This window comes from Mirounga angustirostris, unplaced genomic scaffold (assembly GCF_029215605.1).
Source record: "Mirounga angustirostris isolate CCGP_5_RB_7025 unplaced genomic scaffold, mMirAng1.0.hap1 SCAF_6, whole genome shotgun sequence".
NCBI lineage: Eukaryota > Metazoa > Chordata > Mammalia > Carnivora > Phocidae > Mirounga > Mirounga angustirostris.
In genome coordinates this window covers 125091151-125117283 of record NW_026991714.1, presented here as the reverse complement: position 1 = coordinate 125117283, position 26133 = coordinate 125091151, and the positions used below count along the sequence as shown (strand labels likewise).

The following is a 26133-nucleotide window of genomic DNA, read 5'->3' as shown; positions in this document are numbered from 1 at the left end:
AAGAAATGGGAGTTTCTCAGAAGCATCAAAAATATTTCACAACTTCAGAACCCAATTCTTCCCCAGGTTCTGCCCAGTGTCTATGTCCTTGAGTCCTCAATCCTTTGAAGGAAGGAAGTGGGCGTTCTGGTCAGAATGACACAGCCAAAGGATGTGCCCAGTCACCTCTCCCTGGCTGCCCCTTGCCCCAGGACACCCCAATTTGCCAGCCTGCAGGTGAGAGGTGATCAGAGGAAAAGGATTAAAAGAAAAACAGGAGACCCAGGAACCAGGATCCAGTTACAGAGAGAAAGGGGGGACAAGAGAGATAGTAAGAGCAATTGAGAACAGCAATGTAGCAAAAAGAGCTTTTAGTGATAATTAATAATTAACATTTCTAATGATGTCCTGGCGACAGGAAGAGGCCACACAGGGCTCTGGGGCACGACTCGACTCGGGGTGACTGCGACCTCCAGGAGGACCAGCAGCTTCATTAATCTTTGTGAGCTCCCCGTGCACCCCTTCCTGCAACCAGTGGGTTACTGGATGCTGAGATGGCCATTGTCATGACAATCGGAGAAGGGGGAGGCTGGAGGGATTTAAGGGGGATAGGCTGCCAGTGTGGGAGGGTTCTAGGGAATTCCTTTTCTGGACTTGTAGATCCAGCTCCTATAAAAGCCAAGTTTCCCTTGACCAAGGCAAGCAGCAGAGGGAAAGCATGTGCAAAGACACAGAACACTCCTAGGGAGCAGCAACAAGCAACAAGCTAAGAATCAAAAGAAAAGGGGCAAGTTAGTGGAAAGGAATAAAGACGGGAGAATGCCTTGTGGGGGGTGGGGAGCTGTCCCAAGAGGGGGCAGTTTTGACCAAAGGCGTGAACAGGAGGGACTGGTTACATAGTTATGACTATTATGGTGGTAGTCACGCTGGATGGTAGATGGTCCCCCCAAAATGCATACACTGAAGCCCTAACCCCCAGTGTGACTGTATTTGGAGATAAGGCCTTCACAGAAGTTATTAAGTGTAGTAGTCATAAGAGTGAGACCCCAACCTGATGGGATTGGCATCCTTATAAAAGGAGGAGACACCAGAGCTCCCCCCCTCCCCACATGCATACAGAACGAAGGCCATGTGAGAATACGGCCAGAAGGTCGCTGTCTGCAAGCCAGAAACCAAGACGGCCAGAACCTTGCTCTTGGACTTCCCAGCCTCCGAAACTCCAGAAATAAATTTCTGTGGCTTAAGCCCCCGGTCTGTGGAATTTTCCTTGGGCAGCCTGAGCGGACCCATAGAGTGATGGCTGAAGAGATCACGGTGGTATAATAACCAACTGGTGCTTTATTTTACATTTAGATAATAATTCTATACTTAGGCACTTGTAAGCTGCCTCGTTCCTACGGGCTGTGGATGCTTTAAGCCCTCATACATGTACAGGGCTCTGCGGATACAAAGCATTTTCACAGACACATCTGCCCTGCCAATTTGAGCCAGGTCTTTGCCCGCCAAACTCAGGTTTGGCCCATTTTACCCCCAAAGGCTGGGGTGGACAAAGGCCCCATAGCCCTGAGGAGGCTGGCCCCCTCACTAGGTGCCAGGCAGGTGGCCGAGGCCTCATTTGTGGAGCTTTGGATTCCTTCCAGCCAGGCGGGGCCCCGGGCTCGGGCAGCCTTAGTGAACTCTCCAGGGGGTTCTGAGGAAGACCCATGCTCCGAGTACCAAACAGTAGCTCCATCTACGGCTACTAAGGTTTATTTTATTTGTTATCACTTCTTATTTTGATATAATGTCAAATTTACAAAAAGGTCTCAAGAACTTTGTAAAAAAAGCTCATATCCCCTTTACCCAGATTCACCAACTGTTCAAATTTTGTCCATTTGCTTAATAATTTCTCTCATTCTTAATCTAAAAAATAAAACAGAAAGTGGGGCGCCTGGGTGGCTTAGTCGGTTGAGTGTCTGGCCATGTCATGAGGCTCCATGTTCAGTGGGGGGTCTGCTTAAGGATTCCCTCTCCCTCTGCCCCACCCGCTGTTCTCTCTCTCTCTCTCAAATAAATAAATAAATCTTTAAAAAAACAGTAAAAATTAAAAAAAAAAAGAAAATAAGCTTTCCTAGTGTGTATAATACATGCTGACAACAAGACATGTGTGATATATAAGTAAATGCATCCATATATTGGGAGACATACGTATATTTTGGCAGCTCAACACCTGCTTACTGATAGAGATGCATCATCATAACCTTTGGTGGCAAAGATCACGGTTATCTGGGGCTGGAGGTAAAGGGAGATTGACTGGGATGAGGGATGATGGAAACGTTCTATATCCTGATCATGGTGGTGGTCACATAAGTATATAAATGTGCCAAAACTCATCCATCTAAATGTATGCTTGCAATACATACATGTTATTGTAGTCAATTTGTACCTCAACGAAGTTGATTTTTTTTAATGTAGCCCTATTTTAAAGTTTAGTGGCCTCTGTTCTGAAGGACCCCACAGAGAAAACGGATGCCCGAAGAAGTATGGATTTTATGGCCTTACTTATCATTCATTTACCTGGCGCTTCTTATACGCCGGGCTCTGTTCTAAGCACTTTACCAAACAGGCTCACTGGACCCTCACGACAAGCCTGTGGTGTAAGGGCTATCATGGTCCCATTTTACAGATCGGAAAGAAAGGTAGGCCAGTAGCCCAAGATGGCACAGTAAAAAGAGTAGCAAAACAGGACTCTGCACCCAGGCAGGCTAGCACCAGGGCTCTTTGATACTTTGCTGAGCTACGTGTTAATGTGAGAGGGAGAAACCAGGTCCCATGTAAATGTGGACTGTCTGCTCCACAGCAGAGGTGCCCCTGGGTGCCTGGGACCAGCCAGTGGGCAGGGCGAAGCCAACTGTCCCTGGGGCTTCACCGCTGAGCACCCACAACACAAGACTTTGCTCCACGGTCCCCCACTCTCCACATTCCCTGCGCCTGCCAGTTTCGGATTTCGTGCTTTCCAATGGCACAGTTTTAGGAAGCATCTACTGATGCCTTTCAGCCTAGTGCTGGAGACAGAGTTGATCATTTAAGCCACTCTGCCTGTCCCCAAGAGATATTAACAGAGAATAAGTATGTGTGTGTGATTTCCTGAAGTTCTTCTATACTTTCCTCACGACCTGCCTGCTTCCCATAAGACAGGGTTCTGTGTGGAGAGAGCACTGGGCCAGATTTCAGGAGTTCAAGCATGGGCTTTGCTACTAAACTGCTCTGTGATGTAAGGCAAGTAACTTCCCTTCTCTGGGTCTCAGTTTTCTCACCTAAAATAACAGGAGGTTAGATCGGATCAGGGATGCTTGGCTTACGGATCCCTAGGAAGTCCACAGATGGACTTCAAATGTTCAAAGAATCTCCTAGAATTTGTACGCAGGAGGTTTTGTGCCTGTGGCTTAAGGGGCCCCGAGACTCTTCCATTTTCAAAAGGACACACTATCATTCTAAAATTTCAGCATCACTTCCCTGCCAAAATCCTGTCTAGTTCTAAAAGTCTAAGATTCTATGTATTAATCTAAGTCTTTATACTGCACACCAGCCTGGAACCTTCATTTACAGAGAATGACAAAGGAAACCCAGGACATTTGTGGCAAAGAAAGGACTAGCACATGAGTCTCCTGATTGTACTCCAGGCTTTTTCATGCATTCATTCATTCATTCACCATGTACCCATTATCATCATTATGTATTATTCACATATAACTTTGACATATGCTGTGAGTCCCTACAATGCCCCAGGGCCTAACACAGCACCTAGTACATAATAAATATTTGGTGATTGAAGCAGTGAACAGGGAAGCTGACTAGGTCCTGGAAATGGGAATATGGGGAGAAAAGACTGAACCCCAAATTAGGAGATCAAAGTTTTGGCCTCAGCATGGCTCCACACAAAGCCTCTTCCTTGCTGGCCCTTTTTTTCCATCTGTAAAATGAGGGACTAGACTAGCTAAGCTCCAAGGCCCCTTCTGGATTTGAGATTCCAGGATGTCAAGATGACCTCTGGCTACCTGGAGCCGGGAGAGAGCAGTGCCTGAGTTCCCCAGCCCGGAGAGGTCACTAGCTTGGTGTATTAGTTATCTGCTGTCGTATAATAAACTAGCCTAAATTTCAGCAACGTAAAACAACAGATATTTATTATCTCACACACTTTCTGAGGGTCAGGAATCTAAATAGTTCTGGCCCAGGCTCTCTCATAAGATTGCAGTCAAGATGAAAGCCAGCGTGGCCATCATCTGAAGGTCTGACTGGGGCTGGAGGCTCTGTTGCCAGGCTCACTCATGTGGCTGTTGGCTAGAGGCCTCAGTGCCTTGCCCCGTGGACCTCCCCACAGAGCTGCTCACACCATAGCTGCTGGCTTCCCCCGGAGCAAGGGATCTGAGAGAGAAAAAGACTCACCAAGATAGAAGCCGTAATGCCTTTTTATAACCCAACCAGGAAGTGAGATACTATCAACTATTTAATTGGTTGTACAGATCAATTCTTTTTTTTTTTTTTAAGATTTTATTTGTTTATTTGAGAGAGAGAAATGGAGAGAGTACAAGCAGGGGGAGCAGCAGAGGGAGAGGGAGAAGCAGACTCCCCACTGAGCAGGGAACCTGATGTGGGGCTCGATCCCAGGACCCTGGGATCATGACCTGAGCTGCAGGCAGACGCTTAACTGACTGAGCCACCCAGGCGCCCCGGTTGTACAGTTCAATTCTGGTGTAACGTAGGAGGGAACCACACAGGGTGATCATTTGAGGGCCATCTGGGAGGCTGGCTGCCACACCCAGGCTGGAGCCAAATCCCACAGGGTCCCCATTTAGACAAGGCCACTGCTCATAACTTTTCAGGGGTGTCCCAGTGGGGAGAGTTTGGGTAGGAGCCAGCCAGTATCCTCAGTGGAATGTCCCACCTGTTCCTTTCCAAAGCACTTACAGGAATTCTACGGGGCTCCTCACAGAAACCCCACTGCTCAGCACAGCCCTGCAACGGTGAGGGCAGAGCTGTGGAGGGGGCTCAATAGGGACCACCTAAATAACCCAGCAAAACCTCAATTAGCCAGAGAAAAGTCAGACATAACCCTCACCTCCTCACATTTTTTCTGTACTCAACTCCCCCACCCTGATAAATAAATCTAAATACTATGGCTAATGATGAGGAGACAAAGGGCAGGCAAGTATATTGCCTTTAAAGAATTTAAGAAGCCCTCCAAGGGTCTATACCTATAAACTTGCATGCTGTCTACATCTAAAATACTGTGAGGTACTGAACAATCCAAAATTATCAATGAATGATCCGTTACCTTTATTTCGCTTGCTAAGGCAGAAAAGTGAAATGAAACCGTTTGGGAAGTTTTTAAAAAATGAACATTTCTAACAATGCAGCCTTTCTGCTGAACTACCATCTAATTAGGAAATTAAGTTAACCAGACCATTTCACTTCCTCAGTAAATGGGATTGGATTTCTTGTGGTGGCGACTCAGACTCCTTTCTCCATTTCCCTGACATATCCGGCACTTCCCACCCCCATCTTTCATTCCTTCTGCCACCTGGAATTCTTGGTGAGCCTGGAGTTGGAGGGAGAAGAGGTGGGTTCCAGTCTCTGTTCCAGGGCACGTCTCTCACATCAGGGCATGTGGCCTCTCTGAGCTCCTTTTCCCTGGCTTAAGAGGGAGGAGGTTAAAGCACCCGATTCCTTAGGTCTCGTTCACCCCTAACATTCTAGGACTCCTTACACGGACCATCCTCCCCTCTTCACTTCCTGAAATCCAGCTGCTTTCTCAAGATGCAAGTAAGATGCTTATCACCACCTTAGAGCCTCCCTTATCTCTGTAGACAGAAGTGATTTCTTGCTTCTCTATGGTATTGTAATTGTTGTATATATTATGTATAATATATGGGCACATTTTGTCTCTCTGATGAGACTCTAAGCTCTTTGAGGACAGGGGCCTGGTCCTTCTCATTTTTTATATCCCTGCACCTGGCACATAGTCGGTGCTCGTTCTGTGATTGAACGAAGTCCAACATGTTGTGATTTTGCAGCACGCAGGTGTAGTGGGCGGCCTTAGCCAGCAGGGGGAGCGCGTCTGCTCCTTAAAAGAAGCAGCCAATTCTGACCCTTATTCTACGGAGAGCTGATGGATAGATTTACCTCTGAGGATGAGAGGCGCATGGGATCGCCGTGAATGCAGGGATGAGGGAGAGCCTGTTATTTCTAAGAAGCCACCATTTATTTTGCAACTTGGTAAACAGAATAACATCTCAAGAACAGAAAGTAACCCTCATGATAAATTCAGACCACTTCCTATCTCTGAGGCCTACCTGGAGTTACAACGGGGATACATTCTTGGATTAAACACTGTATACCTTGGGGCATTAAATCTATGATAAATTGGGAGATAGGGACCTGCAACCTCATTTCTTTTAAGGATATTTAATTACAAAATTCCATAACAAAATTACAGCCTTATTAAAATGGTTTCTCACCGAAGAGAAGGTCTAGAAAGATGAGACAATGCCAGTGGTAGCTTTTGGATTTTCCAAGAGCTCTCACTGTGCCACTGCACTCTATTCAGAGGTCAGAAAGGGAGAAAAACATCTCCGTCCAGAAAATAGCCCCTTGGGAAGGGTAGTCTCTCTCTCCACCTACCCCCCATGAGCCTGCCCCCACAGAGCCTGGAGTGCCAGGCAGCTAGGATCCCGGTAGAGAGAGATATCTGGTGGATGGACTAGCTTCTCTTTAAAAGGACAAACACCTGCTAGCTTATTAATCACTCACATCTTAGTATGAATTATACCCATCATTTTCTTCTAGCCCCCCCAAATGGTGGGGGAGGGCGGTGTTTAGTCCAAGAATGGTCAGTTTGGTTGTATATTAAAAAGAAGTCATAATTCTAGGGCACCTGGGTGGCTCAGTTGGTTAAGCGTCTGCCTTCTGCTCAGGTCATGATCCCAGGGTCCTGGGATGGAGCCTGCTCAGCCAAGAGTCTGCTTCTTCCTCCCCTTCTGCCCCCCCACCATCCCACCCCACCCCCACTCATGCGTGCTCTCTCACTCTCTCAAATAAATAAATAAATCTAAAAATTAAGTAATTAATTAAGTAATTAATTAAAGGAGTCATAATTCTGGGGCATAGGATTCTTTGGAGGAGGGAAGCCAGAATGATGAGTCTTTGTGGGAGGGCTTTGGCCAGCCAGAGAGTGGTGTGGGGGACATAGAGCAGAGGGCACACCAAAAGGTAGGGGACTGTGCTAAGAACCATGGTGATGGCAACTGTTCCTGGATTTTTCCAAAGGCCTGCCCCATGACCAGTCAAAACATCAAACCATGTGCCCCAATTTTTCATTCAGAAAATACAGCTCCTTTGCTTTCCTGGTGAGTTTCCTCCTCCACCATCTAGAAGAAGAAACAGGTAATCCTGGTGGTTTGACCTTGGGGTCCTTGCTTCATCTCTCAGAAACTGAGACCCAACCTCCTCAACCAGCAAAGTAGGGAGAGTCATCTGACTCCCCTCACAGGAAATATGCCGCCAAGCCCGTTCGTCTGCCTAGCGCAGAGCGAGCCCTCAGTTGCTGCTGGGCTGTCAGTGCCCGGCACATCAGAGACCCCCGATAAACACTGGCTGGTATAATTACAGAATCATTCTGGGTTCTGCATCCAGGGTCGGCCTGGGACACAAGGTCTGCTGCTCATTACTTACATTCACTTTAGCTTTTCACCCCTCAGCTGCCTAATTAGGAGCCAGAGAATGGTGCTGAAAAAAACCAAGAAGTCTGACAACCCCAGCTGTGCTCTCCTTTCCCCCTACCCCCCCACCCCGGTCACTGTGCGAACCAGAGCAGTGCTCCTTCGGAGGTGAGTACCACTTCTAGGAATTAAATATTCTGGAGCATCAGGTGGAGATAGTGCCTAAGTGTCAGATGCTTTGTGGTGAAGCCCCATCACGTTCCTACTATGTGACTTTAGGCATGTCACTTAACTTCCTTTTTTTGTTTCTTTCCATCTGCAAAATAGAGACCCTGAGGACCTGACGCCGCCGCGCCCATTCAGCGCCCGACATAGAGAAGGGATTCAGTCAACATTAGCTTCCTTTCCCGCCAACACTTTCTCCTGCTCCCCCCACCCCATAAAGGCCTAGAACGTCAGAGCTACGGGGAATCTGAAAGACCAGCCAGAGCGCCGACTTATCTTCCAGATTAAGGAAGGACTGTGGGCGAGACAGAGGTGGGCCCAGGAGGAGAGGTCAGGTTGCCCCCTCCCAGTCCATGCTCACCCCCGATATGGCTCTGCCATCATGTCACCGTAGTGGGGCTGTCGGCTCGGACCTCAAGTCTCCTGGTTTCATTTAATATGGTTTGTGGCTCTCCTTCTTCTCTAAAATTACATCAAGGAAGTTCTAATGACCATTAGCCATGGTGGTTTTTCCTTTCCAAGGCCACTGACATCTTTGGATAGAAATTCATCTGGGTAAGCATCTGTACTCTGCTCGGATTTCCAGCAGACTCTAGGAATTGTGTCTGGGCCTGGGCTTCTCCTTACAAGTGCAGGATTGTAAATTCAAATTCACAAACCAGAGCCTGTTTTCTGGAGCATGTCCAAATGTGGGTGAGTGAGAACAGGCAGTTTATAATCCTGAGATGCTAATCTACCTTTCCAGGTTCTGACTGTGGTGGAGGAAGTAATAAAGTTGGAGAACAGAATAGGTTCCAAACCTGAATGACCAATTAAGCCTCTTTTTAAATGACCAAGGGCAGTATCTATAAGATACAAGCTAATTACAGGAATTAACAACAACCACTACCAAAAAACCCAGACACTTCAACTATATCAAATACTGAGGACCAGAAATGCAAGCCATCTTATCTTTACTGCATCTAATATTTTTCTGCCTATCAAATTAAACCGAGTCCTGGCTCTGGCCTCAGTTCACTTTTGGTCCTGGATGTATAGGGGAGGGGGCCAAAGAGGAAGGAGGCAGGGATGACAGGAAACCACAGGAAAAGTGAAAAGGCCTCTGAGTTAAATGCATAATATATTGGTCGAAGGGGCCTTTTCTTCTCTGCCACCCCCAGTGATTCATCCAGCAAATATTTGTGGAGCAACTATTTTTCGAGCACTGTATTAAGCACTGGGGATGCAGTGGTGCCTGCCTCCACAGAGCTGACATTCCCAGGGGGGAATATAGACAACAAACAAGCATAAGAACAAATCAACGAGATCATCTCAGAGGATGTCTCGCCGGAGAAGGCAATGTGGGAAATCAATGAGGAACTGGGCTTACCGGGGTCACTTTGGCTGGATGGTCGGAAGAGCATCTTTGAGGAGGTGACCACGATGAGTCGAGACCTGTATAATCCATCATAAGTGATGGGTAAACCAGAGAGAACATTCCATGCAGAGGGCACAGCACGTGCAAAGGCCCAGCACGAGGATGATCTTGAAGAATGGAGAGAAGGTCAGAGTGGCTACAGCTCAGGGAGCCGGGGCTGTGGTATGAGACAAGAGAAGTAGGCAATGGTCCGACGGTGTAAGGCAGGGGACGCAGGATAAGGAATGGCTAGGTGAAGCAGTCCCTGAGGTCAGACAGAGCTGGATTTGAATACCAGCTAGCTTTAAGATTTACCAGCAGCAGGACCTTGAGCAGGTTATTAACCTCTGAGCCTCAGCTTCCTCATCTTTGAAATGGGAGTGATTGTTAATAGGACCAACCTCACATGGCTAATGGGAGGAAGGAGTGACAGAAGGCGTTGCCTGTGCTTGCAGAACCCCTGGCATACACTCGGCGGTCAATAAGTTCCAACTTCTACTACTGTGGACTTTTTGTCATGGACCCTCAAGGCCACCCCTTAAGGCCCTGGGCCCCTTTCAGCTGCCACCACTCAGGATACCACCAGGTGGCAGTCTTTCAAGTTTTCTGGTTTCACCAGTGCCTGGTCCTGACTGTTTTCACCATTAGGAAAGGGCAAAAGACCCTTTGGAGGTAAAGCCTGGTTGGGCACAGTGTTCCTGGAAATGTACAGGGAATATCTTCTAATTTCAGCAACAAAATGTAATGGAAAGAATACCAGGCTAAGAGTCAGATCTGAATTCTAGTCTCTACTTCACCTGTAGACCAGCTGAGCTTGGCAGTATATTTGCTCATTCTGGGTCCCAATGTCCCCATCTACCTCTACCATGGTGTCATCGGGAGGCCCAAGCGAGGTACTCTGTGTGGAATGGCTGTCTAAAATGTACCTGAGTGTCTGTCCCAGTTTTGCCCCTGGCTTGCTGTTTACTTAACCTCGGCTTTTTCATCTATAGAATGGGCATAAGTATTGGCCTCACAGGCTCATAGGGATGATCAGAGCAGTAAAAGCCCAGGAGCAGTGCCCAGCACATGCAGGTGCAGCTCGATGTGTGCTGTTATTGTTTGTAAAGCTCCATGTAGGTAGATCAGCTTATGAACACAAGCCACAGTGGCTTTGGTTGCGGTGCATGCTGGGGAACGTGTGACAGACGATGAGCTCCCAGAAGACCATGAGTGAGCAGAGAGAGGGGAGAGTTCCACGTAGAGATGAGAAGGGAAGGTGCACAGTAACCAAGCCAGGGAAACCTCTCCTGCCCTACAGTTGATGAAGGAGGAGGGGCATCACCTGCTGGCCACGTCTCCCCAGCCCGTTCCTATTCCCTATCTCTTTCCGCATGAGTTCGGCATTAATTCCCTGCTGCATTGTAAGCTCCTTGAAGGCAGAAAAGGACTCATTCATCTTTGTTCCCCCACTGGCCTAACACAGAGCCCACACCTAACAAGCCCTGGATAAATGCTGGCTGAGACCCATCCATCCTGCACTGTGCAGTGAATTGGTCACATCCCAAAAGCCCCTGGGCTATGCACCGAGCCGGAACTCCTCCAACCCAGCTTAGGCCTCAGATGCTCTGCCTGTGACCTGGGGGTGTTGGTGTCTCTGTGCTCATGTCCTTATCTGTAAATGTGTGCAGAGCATGCCGGAGAAAAAGCACAGACACCAGCTGCATTTGCTGGGCTCGCCATTTGCCCCGGACCTGTCCCTCCTGCCTGGAAAGCTCTTGGGGGTGGGGGGAGTGGGGGGAGGAACATGGCAGCAAGGGCTGTGGGATTGCTATTGATAGGGAACAGGTGGGGGAGGGTATAATGGAATAGGCTCAGCATACCAAGAAAGAGCACCCACACTCGTAAATCTCCTTTGCCATATGAGAATCTTGTTGAGGGGGAGGGATCACTCCCTCTCTCTGGGCCTGTTTCCTCAACTCCACTACAGAGAAAATAAAAATACCCACTTCTTTGTCATCAGGGGCATAGTGCCCGGCCCACATAAAGTGCTTCAATGCATGTTGGCTATCCCGATGAGGCAGTGCACGAGACAATGCTTCGTAAATACTAAAGCAGCCCTGGTCAAACTTGACTGCCAAGGTAGTCTCAAAGCACCCCACCCATGGGTCGGGTGGGGGTGTTGTGGATCTCACCCAACAGGAAGTCTGAAAGGCCTTTTGTCTAAAAGATGCATGCACAATTTTGCATTCAACTCCGTGATCTATCTAGATTTATCAAAATGAAAAGTGTATTTTCCATTTCTTACCAGCTAAATTACCTACCACACCTCCTCTTGCCCCCTGCCCCTAGCACATCTTCCAGTAAAAATGGGTCCTCCAGGGAGATACGGTACTTTTACTTGGGGTAATTTGTGGTCCTGGAATCCTCCCCAGACATCCCTGTTTAAGGAGTCTGGTGAAAGAACCCTCTTCAGGTTTCAGTATTTGTATTTCAGATTGTAGGGGGCCAGCCTTGGCACCCTCCTTTACTTCGGTAGAATACTTGGCCTTTGTCTGGTTGGGTCCAATCGACTCCTTGAGGGTCCAGGATGAGCTCCGGCCCTCCTCACTGCCTCACTCGGTGGCCCCAGCCAGCAGGCAGTAACTGGACCAGCGGACCCAGCCAGCAGGTAGGAACTGGACGGATCAGACAACAGCCAGCCTGCGGGGCTCTCCACTCAGAACTCCACGTTGTTACTGCTGTTCGTTCACGTTGCCTGAACCTCTGGCCCCCTGCCTCCCTTAGGCTGCCCTCCCCCTCCCTGCCCCAGCCCCCCGCCCTGCCTTTGAGGTTTCGCTGGCCTCTTGAGATGTCCTAAAGCTCCCCACTGCCTGTGCCCCAGCCTTACACGCAGCTGTTGTAGTCACCTCGCTGGAGAGCGAATTGCGCTCTGGCTCTTAAAGACCTCCAGGGGAGCCGTTTGCACAACCTCTGCAGGAATCTGGTTCTAACATCTCACAACTCTCCCGGAGAAGAAAGCTTTCTTTTCATGAAATCTCAATTCCTTCCTGTTGCAGTGAGCATGGAGTTGCTTTTATTCTCTGCTAGTTTGAGCTACACTTAGACAACCATAATTCCTCACAATTTTCTGATTTTTCTCCTTGATCACCAAATGTGGGGAATGTTGGCTTTGTTTCTGGTCAGCCTTCAGCAACCATGTGCGTGGTCCCAGGTCAGGGCTGGGCTCTTGCCTCTAAGGTGTGAGCAGCGCGACGTTGAAATGGAGTGGACCCTTCCAGCACAGGGGTGTGGCTGAGCCAAGGGTGACCCTGTGCTTCTTGGGGTCCCTGGAAGGAGTGATTCATCTGACACTGGTTGAGGGCCTCTTGTGGGTCAGACCCTAAAGATGTTCATGGGAAATATAAAGCCAGGTCCCTACGAAAGAAGCAATGACTTGCTTGACTGTGTGGACGGTAGGCAATGCCCAAGGGACTTAATTTTGCACCTCAGCTCTGTCTCTCGTCAGCTGTGCCAGGTTGGGCAGGCAACTCGCCCCTTTGAGCCATCATTTGTGTCTACCACATAGTAAGTGTCAAGGAGGATTTTTTTTTTATTCTGTAAAGTTCTGCACAAACCGAAAGGGTTACTAGAGATTGGGTGGGGAGAGTATGAAGGCAGGGGTACCTCCAGATCTGCTACTGCAGGAAAAAAAGTGGGGTGCTAGAGGTCTGGGAGTAAAGAGAAAGAGATGAAAGTGAATGGTGTTTCAAAGGAAGGACAGGCAGGTGGAGGTGACAGGCTGTGCACAGAGACCGGAGGAAAAAGAATGACAGCAGTCACCGTTTCTGGGATGCTTACTATGTACCAGGTGCTCTGCTAAGTGCTGTGCATCCATTTTCCCATGCGTTCCTTATAAAAGCCTTATAATCGTTTTTATTGTCCTCATTTTACCCTCGCACCTGGCAGTTCATAACAATACCTGCAGACCCTGAAACTGAACCTGTGAGAAATCCATTCTAACTTTAATGGAATGGGGTGTCAAGACGAGGATAGAGTTTTCGGACAAATCAGGAAAGAACCAAGAGGTGCAGAGAGAGTGGTGGGGGAGGGAGGTACTCAACAAACCCTGGTTAATTCAATCACAACGGAGTGATCAGAAATAACTCCCCTTGCACGTTTCAAACATGGATTCCTTTTTCCCAGATGCCATCCATTCTTGTCCACCTGTTCTTGTCAGCCCTCTACCTCTATCTAACCCACCTCCTCTCTGAATGGTCTGGCTCCTCCCTCCTGATCTCCCTCTCTTCCCACACAATTACCCTTTCCATCTTCTTTTGTGTCAACACTTGACTTTTTGTGGATGACAAGATCTTCATGTTCAGTTTACACATTCAAAACAGACTAGAAACATTCTCCTCCACCCTTTGCTTCCTCTCCCAACATCCTCTCTTCTCTTTCTCCTCCTGATTCTTTCCCTCCTTTTATTTACTCCTTCCTGTTCACCTTCCTCTCCTGTTCACTTTTCACCCATTTCTCTCTTCCTTTGGGGTGGAACTGGCAAGGCACCCCTAGCCCAGAAGCTCCCTGGCTCTTGCTGCTAGCAAATGCCTGCTTCTACTCCCCACCTGCTAAAGGCTCTTTTATTATTCTTCTTTAAACCATGACCATGAGTTCATGTCTGTCAGAAACCTGGTTGGGTTGGCAGCTGGATATGCCAGGCCAGGAGTGGCTGGAACCTGGATCAAGACCTACCCACCAAGGCAAGGCCAGGATCTTGGGAGGTCCTGGAAGTTGGTGGGAGGAGGAAGTGAGGCCAGGTTGAGGGCATTTTCAAAGGAAGTTGGCATGAGGCAGTGGGCAGAGGCTCAAGAAGGCAGTTGATATCTGGGGTACGAGGCAGCAGGTGGTAAAGACTCAGCCACAGGGAGGGAAGTAAAGTATCTGGACCCCAGAATCCTAGTCCCTGAAAAGCTGGGTCATGTGGTTGGGTACTAGGATGGGAGAATGCGATAGAGACCCACTTATTGGAGCTGGGAGTATCAGACAGAACTCGGTCAGAAGAAAAAGGTAAGAGCAGGTCCTAGCACCTGGAGCAAAGACAAAGCAGGACCAAGGTCAGCCACAAGGCCAGCCTTAAGATTCAAGATGAAGCTTTCCTGCTGCTGACCTTGGGCTCCAGGGAGCCTCCTGACCATGAAAGGTATTGCTGGCTGGGCATCTCAAGCAGGGATAGAGAGCTGTGCACTCAGGGGTTCACCATGGTCTTGCCTTGTCCCGTGTCATGCTCTCAGCTGGCCCCTCAGATTGAAAAGCCACCCTACTACAGTGTGGGAAAACTTCAAAGCACCCAAGCCAACTAGGTACAGAATAACATGATTGTCAGATGTCTACCTGCAGCGTTGCTCCCAGACTCCCCCCAGCCCTAAAAGGCCCTGACCTTTCTAACCAGCTTCTCTAGGATTCCATAATGTTCTTTTCTAGTCTCCCTTCCCAGGTCTGCCCTCTCTCTACCTGGAGAAGTTTCGTATAGCGGGCACTCCCGTTCTAAGCTGTTCTGAATTAGCTCTCTCTGGCCAATTGGAAGTCCACCATGGTTTGTGGCTTCTCTATAAGAGCTTCTGCACCTTCACCCCTACTTGCCTCCCCTCCTGGGTCCATTCTGTGCATCTGTCACTTATAAGCCACTGTTAACACAAGTGTATCTGGAACTCACCAGCCATCCAATAAATATGGGTTCCTTAGAAGAAAGGGACTGCAGCGCGTACAAGTTGGCTTGAGAAGGAGCTGTTTCCTCACTCTCCCTCATACTCCTCACTTCTTGCACAGGTTATGGTTTCTCATTCATTACTACTGCTGCCTTCCCACACCCTCACGAAAACATTCATTTCTTTGGGGATAACCAAGCCTAATTCCACAATCAGAGATTCTCAAATCTCTGAAAGTCAAGAGGTGCATTTTTGTTTTGTTTTGCTTGCGGGTTTGGTGCCAAAACTCATCTGGTGACAAAACCTGACCTGAACTGCTGTGAAGCTACTTTATCCTCATACCTGCTTCGTGAGAACATTCGTATTTTTACTGCAGAAATAGTCATGAATCCCATTAAGAGATGCTGCCCAAGACCTCACTGGGGATGTCTCAGAATGTATGGTACCTTTCTGAATTCTAAAACCCCATTTGGCCTCAAGGGCTTGAGATAAGGGCTTGAGGAACTGTAGCAACCTCTCTGTTCTTTTGTAACAGATCTGTTGGAACAGAAGCATTTCTAAGATCTGAGATTCCCTGGCCTTTTCTTTCCATCTGGAGAATGAGAAGACAGCCAGGTGGATCAGTGAGGGCGACAACGAAAGCAAGGATAGCAAATCTTCTGATGTGGAGAAGGAAGGGCTGACTTGCGTAACCCCTCTGAGGCTGAACTATAGGGGCGAGCTGGTTCCCAAGAGCCCCCGCTCCAATAAACTTTCAAGATAACTGAAATGACACACACGAAATGTCTTGAGATTTTAGAAAATGTAACGCCACATAACCTTTCTGGTATTTTTTAAAGTGTGTTTAATTGGAATAAATTAATCAGCAAACACTGTGTATTCACTCCGTGCCCAGTTTCATGCTGGTTTCTATGAAGTGGTCAGGTGTAAGGTACAAACTCTGGACTTAAAGGGGCTTCCATTCTGATAGGATGGCCAAGTTTTACGCACAAGAAATAATTAGAAAACTGGACAATATGCATTATAGAGTGCTAAGAAGTTGCCGACCCAGCAACAGAGCAGAAAAGGCAAAGCTCACTGGCCAGAGCAGTCTGGGAAGGTGGTTTGGGAGGTGAGACTTCGTTTGGGTGTCAGAAGATGAGAAAACATCTTAGTCAAGTCTCCCAGATAAGAATGGACAATGTGGGAAGATGATATGGAGAGAGACTTGACTAGAGTGGAGAAGGCTAGAGTCAGGGTATTGGGAAGAGACTGAACTGGCTGGATTGGGTAAGGAGTGTGTTGAAAACGTGTGTCTTAGTCTGCTCGTGTGGTCATAACAAAACGTCACACAGGAATGGCTTAGACAACAGAAATTAATTTTCTCACTTTGGAGGCTGGAAGTCCCAGATCAAAGCGCCAGCAGGTTTGGTCTCCTCAGAGGCCTCTCTCCTTGGCTTACAGATGGCCACTTCTGTGTCCTCACATGACCTTTCTTCTGTCCACGTGCAGAGAGAGAGAGGGAAGCCTCCGGTGTTTCTTTATTTTCTTATAAGGACACCAATCCTAAGGATTAGGGTTCTACCCTATGACCTCATTTAACCTTAATTACCTCCTTAAAGGCTCTATCCCCAAATACAGTCACATTGGAAGTTAAGGCTTCAACATATGAATTGGGGTGGGAGGGGTGGCAAATTCAGTCCATAACAGTGTGCATGCGTCCCAAGAAAGCAAGGTGTGTCTGGGCAGTTTGTAGGCAAGACGCCCATAATGAGACAGGCAGGGCAGGGCTGGACTCTGAGTGGACACAGACATGAACTGAGTGAATGGATGTGGAGGACATTAGAGGAATTCAAAATTATAGTACCAGGTCTGCCTGGCTCACTGGCTCAACCCTCACAAGTTCAAGTGCAGAAACCAGCTTGTATTCCCTGGAGAACTTCCTGGAGAGAATGTCTCCGTCATTGCCTGCATTTCTCTGTCCTTTCCCAGCACCCCTGGTCTGTTGCACCCTTACTTGGCTAGCTGCAGGAAAGTGTGACATCATTATAGAGCTGTTTTGTGCAGGCAGCCTATTCACATCTGGATGGCTAATGCTGAGAATCCCTGCACTGGTTACTAAATCCGTCGGGTTCAGGTGAGGTGAGGCTCCACAGCTTCGCCAGCAGAGAGAGGTGAGAACAAAAACCAAGAAAGGTGTGCTCAGGTGCTTGGGATTGAGTGAAACTGGTTAATTACCAGTCACTTGCTATCTCCCTGAGCTGGAGTTTCTGGCTAAGGGATGCTCATTGATCAGACAGAACATGACAACCTGCAACTTATCTCCACACGAAGAGGATGGCGGGGACCAAGATGCAGAAGCAAGTGTGGAGATGACTTCTCAGGTGCCAGGGCCATCACCATCTGACTCAGATGCCCTCTGAACACGGTGGGCGTAGTCATGTGGCAGGGTGCAGAGCGGCCTGGACTTTTTATGGAAAGAGCTGGGAATCAGGTGTGTCCTTGGGACGGAGTTTATTTGCTGTTAAGTGAAGGTTCTTCATTTGGGGTCTTAGATTAAATTTTAAGGATCCACGAACCCCCTAACTTTGCATGGCAACGTGTATGCGAGTATATGATTGAGCATTTTTCTGAGAAACAAACCCATAACATTAATCAGAATCTTGAAAGTTTCAAAAGGGTTCTTTTGATCCCCCAAAGGGAAATGATTATAAGCTACCACCCTAGACCCCTAGAGAAACAGGCTGACATTGGACAGAGCCCCAGGAAAGACTTGAGATCCCTAATGATCGTGAGGTGATACTCGGAGATGTGCTTGCCCATATGTGTTTGTATATTTTTCTAGAGGAAGGATTCCACAGTTTTCGCCAGATTCTCAAAAGGGTCCACAACCCTCAAAGGACTAAGAACCTGAGCTACTTCCACGGTCCAAAAGCTAGAAAGATTGCCTATGCTTAGCTATTTCTTTCCAGGGGACGATCACACAGACCTGAAAACAGGGCCAAAGTAGACTTGGAAGTTCTGCTCAAAATCTGGGGATAACTAGGGCTAGGGGCTAGTTGGCAGGGGGCCTCCATAAAAAAACAAAACACCACTGGAATCATTTTAAGAGTTAAGTGCCCAGAAGCCAGAGGGACGGTCACAAAGGCATCAATAGATGGGAAAACAGTCCTAGCTCCCTCCCTCTCCGACGGCGTATCCCCAGGTCTCTCTCTTCCAGAGCCCCGTGCGTGCCCCAGCTTTACGAAACCGGAAGACTTACTCAAGGAAGCTCACAATTCATTTAGTAAATCCTCACCGAGAGCCTACTCTGTGCCAGGCTCTATTCTAGGTGCAAAACAAAGGACTTGTCTTCAGAGTGTTATCGATCTAGGCCCGTTTCCTGCCCAGTACACGGGTATTTTGGGTACTGCTGACCTAGCTCATTCTTCCCAAGTTTGGCCCGCGTGGCCCCTGATCCAGGGAGGCTGAGACCATCCTGGCCACTGCAGCGGGCTGGGGGTCGAGGAGGGAGTTAGCAGGACCTGTGAGCAGAGCGGTGAGGGAGGCTGGAAAGACCAGGGCCGGTGGGCCTACTGGGAGACCCCAGATTAAGCTCAGCCCCAGCGCTACTGGGGCGGAGGCACGGCGGGGTGGGGTGGGCGCACAGCCGGCGGCGGGCGGGGTGGGGGTGGGGAGGAGAGGACGCGGCCCGCCAGCGCCTCCTCCGCCGCGCCTGCTCTCGGAGCTGTGCTCGCCCGCTCCCCGCCCTCTGGGGCCGTCGCGAAGCTCAGCTCTCCATCCTGAGCGGTCCGCGGGAGGCGCTCGGACACGTTTCCAGGCCGGATAAAGATCGGCTCGGCGCTCGCTCCGCAGCGCGAAATCTCGCCATCAGCGCGCCTCGCGCGGCCGCTCCGGCCCGGCCCGGCGACGCCAGATCGTTATCTGCGGGGGGAAAGGCAAGGCAGCGCCGCCGCTCGCGCCGCCACCCTCGGCCCTGGGCTCGCCTCCTCCCCTCCCCCTGGCCTTCCAGCCCGGCGCTTCCTCCCGAGGGACTCCCGCTTCCCGCCGGCCCGGGGCCCCTAGCGCCCGGCCAGGCGCCCTCGCCTCGCCTCTTCTCGCCAGGCCCCGCTGCCTCCTGAAGGTTACGCGACGCAGCGGCGGGGTGAGGGGGGCGTCCGCCCTCGCCGCCGCCTGCGCCGCCGCCCACCCCAGCGCCCGCCGCGCCGCGCGGGGCCGGCCGGGCTGCCGGCTGCTGCCACCGCAATCCCCGCTCCTAAATCAGCGCTGGGAGGCGTCCCCTCCCCCACCGGCTGCCCGCGCTCCCCGCGCTCCCCGCGCCGCGATTGGCCGCGCGGGCGCCCCCCGCCCGGGCACCCCCCCCCCCCCCCGCTCCAGCTGCCGCGCCATTGGCTGCGGGTCTCCGCCAGCCTTTACATAAGCCCGGGCGCGCTCGAGTGGAGTTGTATAAAGCGAGCGAGCGGTGGCGGGGCGGGAGGCTCGAGGCCAGCCCGGTAGCGGGGCTGGGAGCTGGAAGGCGGCGGCGGCGGCGGCTGCAGCGAGCGCCCGCGCTCCGACGCCCCCAGGCGGTGGGGCTGAGAGCGCCCGAAGATGGCTCCGAGCGCCGACCTCGGCGTGAGTACCTGCTCCGGTGCCCCCACTCCCTCAGGCGGAGAAAGTTTCTCCCGCCCTGCACGCCCCTCCCGACCCGCCCGCAGGGGTGGCGGGGACGCCGCCGGGGAACCGGGAAGACGGACACCGCCACCGAAGGCGGCGGCGGCGGCTGTGCTTCCAACTTGCCGAGAGGCGCAGGACCCGACCGGCGCGCCGAGCCTTCCCCGCGGGCTGGGGGCGAGGAGGGCGCGGGGCTGGAGGTGGAGAGGTGGGAGCGGGGGGTGTGCGGACCACAGCCCGCCCGGCTGGCGGGGAAGGTGCTAGGGGCGCGCTGGAGGTCAGCCGTTTGGGGAGGGGGCACTGGGGTTGCGAGGGGGGCGGAGCAGGTGAGGAGGGATGTGCCGGGGGGTATTTGGGAGTCACCCAGCGGGGCTCAGCCTCGGGCCGGAGAAGCTACTGGCCTCGGGTGACTATGCTGCCAGGATGGGGAAGAGCCCCGGGGAGCTGGCGCTTCTTCCCCGGGGAAGCCGAGCTCCTAGGCACAGCGCTGGGTGGCAGAGAGCTCCGGGAGCTAGCTCCGCGAGCGGCGTAGCCGCCAGCTGCCTTTGCTGGACCGAGGTGTGGTCTCCTCGCTCGCAGCCTGTCTCGGGCAAACCAGCTTCAGGCATTCCGGGGAAGCCGGGGGTCCTCCTCCGCGCTTTGGGGCACGTGGAGGCTTTGATGGGGCAGCAGGCCAGGCTTGGGGGCATGCCCAACAATGCAGCGCGCCTCTTCGCAGTACAGTAGTTGGGAGCCCTGGTTAGTCCCGTTTCTGCAGAAACCAACTCAAGAATCCAAAGTCATCCCAGCCTGGATGGGAGCCTCCCAGAGTGGTCGCGGAATGCTCCTGGAGTTGGGAGGGGGGCGCTCCCCTTCCTCCGGGAATGACTAATGAATATTGCTGGCGGTGGTGGTGGGGTGTGCACCTAGTGTGGCTTCTGTGCGTCCCAGGAGGTGCTTCAGCTCTCCAGGCAGGACACATTCTTGAGTCACACTTGAGATGTCTTCTGGGATGGGTGCAGGACTTCTCAAGTGAAGCCAGGTGGAAAAGAAGGGAAAAGGGTTCCAAGAATAGGGGACAGCTCTGTAGTGCTGTCGGGAATCAGGGGAGAACTCACTGGGAAAGAGAATCGCTACTGATGGGAGATTTTTTTTTTTTTTTTTTTTTTTTTACCCTGATGAATTGGGGCTGGAGATACCCAAGACTGAATCAGAGCAAATTCAGAGTCATGCTGTACCTCACTCTGGGCCATGAGGAAAGGGAGATGGAGGATGGAAAAGTGGGAACATGGCGGTTCTTCCAGTATAGCTCTTGAGGAAGCATTTTCTCTCCCTCTGACTTAAGAACATCATTCTGGCAGCAGGTCCTAAAGTCAGTTTAAGAAGCAATGCAGGGAGTTTAGGGTCTTGATGCTGGCACGGTGGACCACAACTAGAATATTCTGACTTCCAGTTGGCACTAATGGACTCTGGAGAAGGTCAAAGGCATGCTGCTCAGTTGGGGTGTATCCTTCACCTGTACCCCATTCCTGAACACCGTGGGTGTTTTGAACTCCTAGGGTAGCCGCTTCAGCCTGGAGATCTTCTATGGGGGTTATCAATCCATACCCCCAAACCCAGCTCCATCCTCTGTCTGCAGTCACCATTTTTCTGCTGCATTTCCCAACACCTTCTCTCCACTGGGGATTTGTGCAGCGAGATACCTGCTCGTTGCTCTTTCTTCCCTTCTCTCCATCTGGGTTGCACCTGGCGTTCTGAACCCTGATGTTTATTACTTGGCACCTTGATGTTTGCTTAAGACGTTCTATCGCTGCACAGGAGTGCCCCTGTGAATGTGTGGACCAAACGCCTGTGTCATTCTAGGGAGTCAGACCATTGTGGAGAGAGGACCACGGACCACAAACGCAGTGCTATGAAAGTGCTTATGACAGTCTCCTGTTGTCAGTCTTTCTTGCTGCCTGCAGAGGTGATGGAAGGTTAAAGGTGGAGCAGGCTCCTTGGTGTCCAGTAGGGGGCGCCAAAGGCACCCAGCTCAAGACCACTGACTTTCCCACTTCTTGCCCTTCACTGACCATGGTAACCAAACACTTTGGGCAAGCCCAGGCCACAGCCCCCCAGCCCTCACCTTCATGATGGGAGCCCTGCTACCACAGGCTTCCTGGACATCAGGTGGTCCTGTGATCTCAGGTGCAATGGGGCAGGTGCACGCACAACATTCCAGGGAAAGAGCTGGTGTTCAGTCCCACCTGCTCTCTGAGATCATTCCTCTGTGCTTGGTTCTGGCGGGTCCTTTGAATTCGTTAGGAGCTCATGGAGTCCAAGAACATTAGGGCTAGAAGGGAGGATCCTTGAAGAGCATCTAGTCCAACCTCATCCCATCCCCAACACTCACATGCATACTTAATTTACAGATGAGAAAGCTGAAGCCCAGTCAGGGCAAGTGTCTGGCCCAAGGTCACATGGCTATTTGGTGGAAGACATTGGACTAGGTCTCAGGATTCCCAGTTCTCTACGCAGAGCTCTTTCCAATCCTGTGATCTTCTTCTTCTTTACTGTGGAGATGGACGTGTATTCTCAGCACACTAGGTACTCATAATTGTTGACATTGGTAAATTAATAAATTTAGTAAATTGGGGGAAATTTCCTTTAAATCAATTATTCAGAGCGAGGAGCAGGTAAAGTTCTTGTAATATACATATACAGGTAATAGAAATTCCGAATTGTTTTTCCCTTCCATCTACTATCTTATCTCGTTATTCCAAGCAGTCTTTTAGGCAGAAACAAAGCAACTCCAGTGCTCAGTCCATGCATGGAGGAATCAGAAGTGCCCAGTCCCTCACTGTGGTCTTGGAAGCCAGGCCAGAGCTCTTCCTTTCTCTCATTAGGGCATGCTGCCGGACGCTCTCCCGGTCCTGCATCACACCACTGCCCGTGGCACCTCTAGTACTCAGATCCTGGGTGAAGTGGAGAGTTCCCAACCATTATTTGCCCATTTCCCCATCTTTGCTGCTCCCAGCTCAAGGGCAGAGTACTAGGTGGTTATATTTTTGCAAAATCCTCGTGTTAGGGCTTCTTGGGTGACCTGGAAGATACTACAGTTTCCACTGCCCTTTTTTTGTTCTGTGAGTCTGTCGACATCTGAGCTGGGCCCAGGGAAGAAGCCTTGCTGAGTGGCCTGTGGGCCGCCCCTCCGTTTCTCCCCCCCACCCTGTTCCTTTGCACACGGTATAGAGCTCCTCTGGGGTCCCCTCGGAGCCTCAGCAGACTCAGTGGTGACCCTCAGGAGGAATCAGTGCTGCCAAAGCCAGGATTCTGAGAGCCAGATCCTCTTCTGTCCCTAAAGCTCACCCAAGGGATGCTTGTTGCCAGGAAAGATGCTTGAGTTTCCTCTTCTCCTTCAGGCTCACAGGCAAGTTGGGTCTTAGTCTTCAGGGGGAGGAGGGAGGTAGTAAGATTATGTGGACCACCAGAGAGCAACCCTCCTTTAGGAAGTGGGGTTCTGAGAGGCTGTGCTTGAGATCTGCGCCAGCTCCTGGCTCTAGCTGAAGAAACGTGCCTGCATTCCCAAGGCTTGGTCTAGTCTGGATATGGAGAAGAATATAATACCTGAAATATGGCTAGAGCACCAGATCTCTGGATTTTTGGTTGACTAGGGAAAGGACATAGAGTTTAAGAAGTGGCATTAGACCCTGAAAAATAAGAAGTCACCCTTTCCATGAGCCCCACTAGATGGCTGACACTTACTTACCCTACTCTCATTGGGAAGGCAGCCCAGTGTAGTAGAAAGGATACAGGCTTAGAATCTGGCTCCCCCACTTACTGGCTCAGAGACCTTGGACAAACTGCTTAACCACTGCATGCCTCAGTTTCCTCCTTTGTAAAATGGTGAAGCTGGCAACCCTGTGATAAGGGTAGAATAGTGAAGATCAAGGAAGATATTCTTAAAATGCCTCTGCCCTTGGCAAGATGTAAGGAGGTATTCAGCTGGAAAGAGATATTATTGCAGGATCACTGGGAACCACACTGAGTCTTCCTTTTCCAAGCAAGCGAGGCTGAGTGTCCAGGGTTGTACATCAGCCTCTGCTCACAGCAACATCTGGGCTGATGGACAAGGCCTTCCTGGCAGGGCTCCCTCCTTGCCTTCTCCCCTCCCCCACCTTGGGGTTTTCATTTGGGGGTTCTGCCATACTTGGGGAAAAGAAATTTTACAGATCCCAGGATAATTCTGAATGTGATGAAGGCCCTGAGCTATTGATTCCTAAGGAAGGATCTTTGTGCTGGGAGAAGCCTTCCTCGGAGCCCAGTGATTTAAGAGTGCTGACAAATCCGTGCTCACCGAGCCTCCTGCAGGCTGCAGATACAGGCTTCCAGGCCAGCTGGGGCTCTGTGAGGGATTTCTGGGGAGCCTGGCTGTTGCTTAGGGGACATAAACCTGTGAACTCTGCTTAGGAAAAAGTATGAAATCAACTGGTTCCTTATCACACCCAACACACCCTGGACCACTTAGAGCATTTAAGAAATGAGAAGCAGCAAAGGACTTGGAGGCTGCATTGGAAAAGTAGACAGAGAGGGGTGAAGGGTCTGGGGACAGGAAGACATTTTGCCGCTGAACCACTCATGATCTTGACCTTATTGAAATCCTTTGGCAGTGACTAGAGGGCCTGTGTTGGCCCCCCGCCCCCCAGTCGTTTGGCAGTGTCTGGAGACATCTTTGGTTGTCACCATTGGGCTAGGGAATGCTACTAGATCTAGTGGGTTGAGGCCAGGGTTAGGACAGCCCCCCAGTGAAAAATTGTCTGGCCTAATATGTCCATAGTGCCAGGGCGGAGAAACCTGGGCTGGAGCATCGCCACACAGAACTGTAGCATGCCGGAGGTGGGAGGGATTTCAGAAGTGTCCTCATCCGGCTCCCCCATTTCACAGCTCAGGCCACTAGGATCCACAGAGATGAAAAGACTAGTGAGGGTCCTACAGCAAGCCAGCGCGGCCAAGCTGGTCTGGAACTCAGATGTCCTATTTGCTGAGACTGATTTACCCAAACTCTCTCAAAGAAGTTGTGAAGATAAAATGTGAGCTGTGAAAACATTTGGAAAATTATAAAGAGACTATTACTAATATTGCTATTATTAAGAATTCGGGAGTTTGGAAAGTTCTATTTCTGGCTGTGCCACTGACTCATTGTGTAATATTGGGCGCATCATGCCCCCACCCCCATACCTCTGTGTATGTGTGTGTGTGTGTGTGTGTGGTGGTGGGGTGGGGGTGGGTGGTCTTAGCAAATAAGTATATCATAATCATTACCTTTAGAGAAAAGTCCAAAGACTTGCCCTTCAAAAACCCTAGCCACTTAAAAAAAAAAAAAGAAAAGATAAAAATTTTCCTTGAAAGAAATCATGTTGACTTCGTAAGAAAAAAAGTGTTTTCTTCTTGGAAAAATTCCAGTACGCTGGCCCTGTAAGTTGGTTCCAGCCCAGGAGATCTGATCAACATCGGAGGAGAAACTGGATAACTGATAGCTCCGCAAATGACAAGCGATTGGATTTGTCCCCACTCCCTCCGGGAAGGGGAGGGGGCAACTTCACTCTTTCCTGCTCAGCCCTCTTGGCACACGGAAGTTCTGCAAGGAACTTCACGGAGGGATGGGAAGGCGTGTCATTAATTAGTAAAACCTTGTTTACTTAACAGACATATTCTTAAAGATCTCTTCCAAGGGACGTTTTGACATACTACTTTAATTAGCCACAGAAGAATTGCAAGTGCAGAGAGTGTATAAAATGACCCTTCCCGTTGTTTCTAGTTACTGTTATCTTTGTTTGCACCCAACAAGTAGAGTGACAAGGTCATGGGAATCACAGCTGAGCTCAGGCTGTCCCGTTGACCGGGGGAGGGACTGCGGGGACTTCCTCCCAAACGGCAGTTTCCACCTGCCTGGAGAGCAGCCCCCAACAGGAGGCTCTCCCTCGGCATCCCCGCTGTACCCTATTTTGAGGTCTGTCTTTAAGGACCCATCATGTCAGACAAATCCTGACTCAGCTGTCTGGATAGGGAACGGGCCCAGGAGCCTGATCCCAGCGGGCAACAGAAAAACTCCATTGGTGTTTTTCACTGAAGGCCCATCTCTGGTCTTGCCATCCATGTGCTCAGGATTGGAGGTAGGAAGTCACTTGAGTCTCTCCTTAGGGGATCAAGGTTATACCTCGGTCTGTCCCTGTAATAGAGGAGCTAAGCAGACAGGCCCTTTCCTTCTCCTGCAGACACATTGTCTAAGTGATGTCACATTCCCTTTCATCCTGGTCTCTAAGAACACACTCTTCCTTGGAGATCATAACCATGCTCCTCTCATCAGAGAAGCTATGTATATCCAAGGAGGCTTTGGCAAGTGGGGACACAAGGGTCCCTGAGAAGGAGAAACACCGCCTTGTAAGCCGTGTCAGGGGAGGCACTGTGTCTTTCATTCTCAGCTGTAAAGTCAGCACCTAGCATGGTGCTTGGCGCATGGAAGAGCTCAGTGGGTACTTAGGGGGCGGATAAATAAGCGAATGCAGGTGGCCATTCTGGG

General features: G+C 50.5%; 1 protein-coding gene across 1 annotated transcript in view; it reads left to right on the top strand.

The window, feature by feature from the left end:
* Positions 1-18699: 18699 nt before the first annotated feature.
* CRTAC1 (cartilage acidic protein 1) overlaps positions 18700-26133 on the top strand; it is a 148072-nt gene continuing 140638 nt past the window's right edge. The window contains exon 1 of the mRNA XM_064595129.1: positions 18700-19556. Coding sequence (XP_064451199.1) covers positions 19533-19556 — 24 coding nt within the window. The 5' untranslated portion in view covers positions 18700-19532. The remainder of the gene's footprint in view (positions 19557-26133) is intronic.